The sequence below is a fragment of the Fukomys damarensis genome, unplaced genomic scaffold (assembly GCF_012274545.1).
Source record: "Fukomys damarensis isolate Sample0158 unplaced genomic scaffold, DMR_v1.0_HiC HiC_scaffold_5, whole genome shotgun sequence".
NCBI classification, from domain to species: Eukaryota; Metazoa; Chordata; class Mammalia; order Rodentia; family Bathyergidae; genus Fukomys; species Fukomys damarensis.
Genome location: NW_022900917.1, coordinates 36,729,801 through 36,735,800, shown reverse-complemented (window position 1 = coordinate 36,735,800; position 6,000 = coordinate 36,729,801). Strand labels below are relative to the sequence as shown.

At 40.9% G+C, this 6,000-nt stretch overlaps 1 protein-coding gene across 1 annotated transcript in view; it reads left to right on the top strand.

Annotated features, from left to right (window-relative positions):
* Positions 1-1,016: 1,016 nt before the first annotated feature.
* Positions 1,017-6,000, top strand: part of Crispld1 (cysteine rich secretory protein LCCL domain containing 1) — a 39,188-nt gene continuing 34,204 nt past the window's right edge. Inside the window, exons 1-3 of the mRNA XM_010611259.3 lie at positions 1,017-1,039; positions 1,502-1,686; positions 2,643-2,962. Coding sequence (XP_010609561.1) covers positions 2,705-2,962 — 258 coding nt within the window. The 5' untranslated portion in view covers positions 1,017-1,039; positions 1,502-1,686; positions 2,643-2,704. The remainder of the gene's footprint in view (positions 1,040-1,501; positions 1,687-2,642; positions 2,963-6,000) is intronic.

Sequence of the window (6,000 nt, the reverse complement as noted above, 5' to 3'; positions counted from 1 at the left end):
TCTTTACCACTATCTTTGTGGGTTTTACAAGTTACTAGGAAAGTCAGTTTTCTGAACCCTGTACCTGAGAATTAAGCATAAATACTTGAAAAGGACAGATTTAACAGTTCTTTTGTGCTTATGCTGCTATAAACTCATGAAATTTCACCTATGAACATTTTCTGTTCTCGAGAACATTATACCTTCTGCCTCCTTTGGGTAAGTGGTGTCTCCCTTTCCTTGTTTGTGAGAAGCACCGTCTGATGTTCACTTGAAACTTAGAGCTGAGGTTTCCAGGTCTCATTCTCTTTGTTTTTTAGTGTAGTCAGATAGGAGGAGGCAGATAGAGATTTGGTGATAGTTACTACCAAAATGTTTTACTTTGTTTGATCTTATGTTAGACTACAACATTTCAACCTAAAGAGAATGAAGGTTGTGACTCACTATAGATGGGAAGCAAAGGTAAATCAGCGAAACAACTGCTGTCAAAGTAAAAAATCCCATAGATTAAATGTTCCTCTAGAAGCAGCACTACAGGTTTGGTTTTACCTTGGTAAACCCTTTGTAGGGTTTACCTTTGTGGGTCTAACATTAGTAATATTTAGTACAATTAGTAAATTCCAGAATGCATGTCCACCCCGGACATCATGTTGTCCTTCCACTGAGTAGTCTAGAGGGGAGGTTTGAATTTCTGTCAGCTTATCATTGATAAATTGAGGTAGACTTCATATATTACTCCATAAATGTATGTATCGATAGAAGGAAAATGTGCTGTGATCACCCTGGGAAGACCGTGTGTTCTATTTTGAGTGTAAAGCAACTCTCAACTGTCAGGCCTCTCCAGAGATCTATGAAACTCCTTCCTCAGCTGGCCCTCTTCAAGGATTCATGGAGCCAGAGAACATCTCCATTCTAGATACCTTCTAGACAGCCCTGAGTCTCCAAGACTGAAGATGCAGGGCACATCCCTGCATCACCCGCAGCTCCTTCTTGTCCGGGTTGTTAGAGGCATTTTAGCGTCTCATCAGAGAGGAACTGGGAGGAGGACTTTTCAAAGCAGGTAGCGGAAAGGAAGCAGTTCAGGCCTTCCTTACACACACCTCCCGCAGGGTCCCCTGCCCATTTCTCTGCATCCCAAAGAACCCCCACAAAAGCCCAGCGCCCAGGCTTCTCGGCGCCGGGGAGCTGCTCTGACGTTCCCCAGGCCTCCGGCCAGCGCAGGGTGGAGGTGGAGGTGGGGTGGGCGAGGAGGGGCGCCCGGTGACGTGCGCTGGCGGGGACCGCAATAAATGTCTGCGAGCGTTAGGAAGCGGCGGAAGCGCTTGGCGCCGGGCTCTGCGCGCGGAGTCTGCACCCTGCTGGAGCGCTAGGTCGCCGCCGATCTCAGCTCTTGTCCCCGCCCCTCACCCTACAGAGAAAGCTCAGAGTCGTCCGATCGACCACCTAGCAAGCTAAGGAGGATGCTCCCTTTCTGCCTCAACTCCCCGATCTAACTTTGGTGCGCGTTGCCTGCCGCTTGCAGGTTGGAAAGGAGCGGAGGAGGCAGAGGCTCGCGTCCTCCTCATCACCCGCTTTCCCCGCAGAGACCCGCCGCTCCGGGCCCTTTTAACAGGGCTGCGGGTTTGCAGTCGCTGGTGAAGGCTGGAGGCGGCTGCAGAGGCGGGCGTCCCGCTGCGCTCTGCTGTCCTAGGGGACTACACTGCAGAGGTAAGAGTTTTTCTAAAATGCGTCGCTGGGGCGGGGGGTCAGGCTGCCACCTTTTCTTAGCCCCCCTTTTCCTTTTGAACGTTACTTAAAGGGAAAATAAAGAACAACTAACTTTAGAAAATGGTGGGCACGAAGGGTAGGGGGGATACTGGGAAAGCGGAGGCTAGGGAGATGAGCTGGAGCTTGTTCTTGTGAGCGGCTCAGTTCCTCCCTCGAACTTGCGCCCTCTTTCGGGACTAAGTGGCCTGCTGTGTCTGGGAGCACAAGTAAGTTGCCGCGGGGCTGCTGGCTGTCTCCCGTGAGAGCCACAGGGTAGGCAGAAACTTTCCAGAAACAATGAGTTACTGACTTTTGCCTGGAAAAAAGAAGTCTCCCAGTGATCCGTCCCCGGACCCTCTCTATGTACTCATGGATACATGTATGAATAGCAATTTTCTACTTCTTTAAAAACATTCACCTTCAAGTTTGGAATGTTTATGGACATTGTGAATGTCTGTTACCCAGAAAAGGGACATCAGAATAAAACAGTGGCATAAAAAAAAAAATCTTAAAACTCTGTAGAGAAATGTGAACTTGTAGATCATATGACAAGTAAACATCCTAAGTAGGAAGTAGGCTTTGCAGGCTATGTGTAATGTATAGCCATTTCAATTCTTGTAATTCAGAAATTATTTTCAAACTTCGAATTTCCTAGGCTACTTTTGCTATGAATTTTTTGCCTCAAGGGCATCATTGAAAATATAGTTCTCTATTTTGAGGAGACATTGCATGATATAAAGTGTTCTGGAAGAAAGCAACAGGTCGGATTAAGTTATTTTGAAAAGTGGTTGACCACTTGCTGGCATTACATAGGCAGATCACACTGGCACACTCCTTTAACTTTTGTGTTGCTTTTGTTACTAGAAAACTAATATCTGCAAGTATTTTCACCTTAATCATGTGACATGTCATTTTAGCTAAAAGGAGTGGAAGAGCCTGTCTTGGACATTTTCCTAGGGAAATCCTGAGATCATTCATTATGAAGTGTACCGCGCAGGAGTGGCTCAGAGTAACCACAGTGCTATTCATGGCGAGAGCAATTCCAGCCATGGTGGTTCCTAATGCCACTCTATTGGAAAAACTTTTGGAAAAATACATGGATGAGGACGGTGAGTGGTGGACAGCCAAGCAGAGAGGAAAAAGGGCCATCACAGACAATGACATGCAGAGTATCTTGGATCTTCATAATAAGTTACGAAGTCAGGTGTATCCAACAGCTTCTAATATGGAGTATATGGTAAGGACATTTTTCAAGTGGAATATACAACAGAAATGTTTACTGATAATTTCAGCTACCCTGATGAAATAACTTCATGCTATTCTTTAATCCCTTACCATTTGTCCTGTGTGAAATAAAAAAAAAATCTTCAAGATATCTTCTTCTGCACATTCTTTTATTAATGTTTCTCTTTTTTCTAAGAGCTCTTTGAATTTTGGTGTAGAATTAAATATCTTCAGATACAGTGATCCTACTAAGCGTTTTAAATTCTGCACTTATGGGGAAGGCTGCTGTACTGAAAATACTTTTAAATGACCTAGTAGAAGAGTTCCATACTAATGCTTGATAGAACCTTCTTATCAATGGTGGATATGAAAAATTTAGAGACTAAGAATTTGAAGAAACTTTCTGAATATATATGCGTTTATTATATTCTATGTACTTTATAATATGTATTATATATAATATATATTCAAGGGCCTTTATTTCCCACAAATATGTAAATGATGCCATGATATTTGAAAGGATGGATTCCTGTTGATTTATGTTAGAGTGCTCCAAATTATTTGTCAATTTTTAAGTATGAAAATAAGGCTGGTCAAAAGATTAAGTAAAAGTAATATTCAACTTAGCCTTACTCAACATAACAAGTTTGAGAAACAAACTTCTTTCTATTGGCATATTCTGCATATTTAGAAAACTTTAAAAAAATCTGAGTATCATTTCTATGAATTAGGAACACATTAGCAAAGCCTGATAATGAAAAGTGGTTGGGGATGGCAAAGCCTATTTAAGCAACACCAGAAATTATATTTCTCCTTTGGGTGCATTGAAGGGTGCAGTTAATTTTAGTGCATTGTTTTTCTTTTATTCTGCATCTACAATAATTTGTGCTGGGTATTCTCCATTTAGATAACTTTCAAGATCCATGATGTTTTAAATTTTAATTACCCATTACAAACTTTATATTATTTTAATTTTTGCTCAAAAATATTTTTACCCCAAAGGTAGTGGGCAGTAATCAAGAAAACTCAGAGATTTAGACTTGGATCAGGAAATAATACTTCCTGGGTTTAAATCCTAGCACTGACAGACACGGCAGGCTTGGTGACACTGGGCATTTACCACTTTCTCTCTACTTTGGCTTCCTCATGTCTGGGGCATGTGCTCACCTCAGAGGGTTTTTGTGGACACAAAGTGAGATAACCTGTGGAAAGTTTAGCTCATTAACAAGTGTATTACAAGGTCTCAGTAAATATTACTAGGACCTACATAAATAGTTTTAAGTCTTCTCATTTTGGTTAACTACAATTTACCAAGAAATTATTATTTCTTCTCCAAATTCTGTGCAGGATATTATATCTTTAAGTCTCCTTTTTTCCCCCCTTTTTGTGCATTTTAAAGTGAAAAATTTTGGCTTCTTCTTCTGCAAGCCTTTAAACAGTGTCAATGATGGAAGGTTTCCAAATCAGCCACTGTATACTTACTCCTCGTGGATGGGGCTTCACTTACCTTTTATTTAAAAGAAGAACTTGGGAGTTCAAACCCACAAAAGGAAATATGAGAATATTTGTGTGTGATTCAAGTAATATGAAAATCATGGAAGAATAATTCTGTGATTCCTTGTGCCCCCCCCCACCGCCTATTGTATGATGTCTGGTCTGGGATGTTTATATGGGTTTTCTTTTTAGTTTCACTGGTTTCGTTCTGTCCTTGAAATGTAGATTCAGAAACCAGCCAGGGTTTATGTTGTGTTGCCCTTAGATACTATTAGCCCTGGAACTGTGTCTTGGACATTCACCATGCTGTGGAGGAGTTCAATGCCCCTCTGTAATGCTGGAACACACTTTTTAGAACACACAGTTTAAGGTGGAAGTTTTTTTTTTTAAACCTACTTCTTGGAAATACTTTTGATTTATGCATTTTATAGCAATATAAGCACAGATGTTGATCAATCTTGTGAAATACAATTTATTCAAATTATTACTTAAAATATATTCTGAGAAAATAGAATTTAAAAACTAGCCAATGAACTGGTTCCTGGAAAATCTGCAGTGTCCTATGATAGGTGCCACCACTTTTGGCAACTTATACCCCAGATGTCACTTCCAATTACATGATTGAACAGGCAGCTGCCTCATTTACAGTTGGTGCTTATTTTAGCTTTGTGGCCAAGCCTCATCCATACTCATTAATGTCACATCCTTGCCCCTATTCTCAGCCTCATTTTATTTGTAGGGTTAAAAAGCAACTCTGGAAGACAATGTCTTCCCTTGAAGAGCTTATAGGATAATTGAGAAGAAAGTACTGATGTGTTTGCAATTTTTCTGTTAAGCAAGGAAACAGAATTTTTCTTCCACATATATGAATTATGCCAGTGGAGTACAAAATAATGCAATATTCCTAGTTGTGAGAGCTAATAAGTGGGGACCACAGATATATGTTGTTTCTTGAAGGTGGTCTGCACCATGAATTGTAAGACAGGAGAGCATAAATCAGCTAAAGAAATGAGAACAAGCAGATGCAAAGTAGCAAGAATTCTCAGGCTGGTGGGAGAGAACTAAAAACAGATTAAACTGTTGAAAGTCCATACCTGTAGTACACTGGGGGTGGATGAGTAATGACAGGAACCAGTAATTCTAAGGAGAAAAATTATCCACATCTAGTTTAGCATAAACTGAGAAAGAAGCCTGCAAGTCATCAGATGAAGTTGATGTTAAGGGGCAGTAGATTTTAGAGGGGGAAAAAAATGCTTGCTCTGGGTATAGATAGTAGCTGGTACACACTTTGTCTTTGCTGCTTGGTGGTATATGAACCCCGACAGCTGCACACATTGGCAATGGTTCTCTCACTGCTAACATCAGTATTAAAATATAAACACCACAGCTTGTAATGAGATGAGATGCTCAACACTGTGGAAAAGATTCACAATTTTAAAGCCTTTCCTTCCTTGGGGTTTCAAACCCCATCACTTGCCTTGCTGTTCCCTATTATCTTTATTTCTTGCTCATCTCTTAAAATTTGTTCTCCAAATTTTTACTGTCATCCTTTTCCCT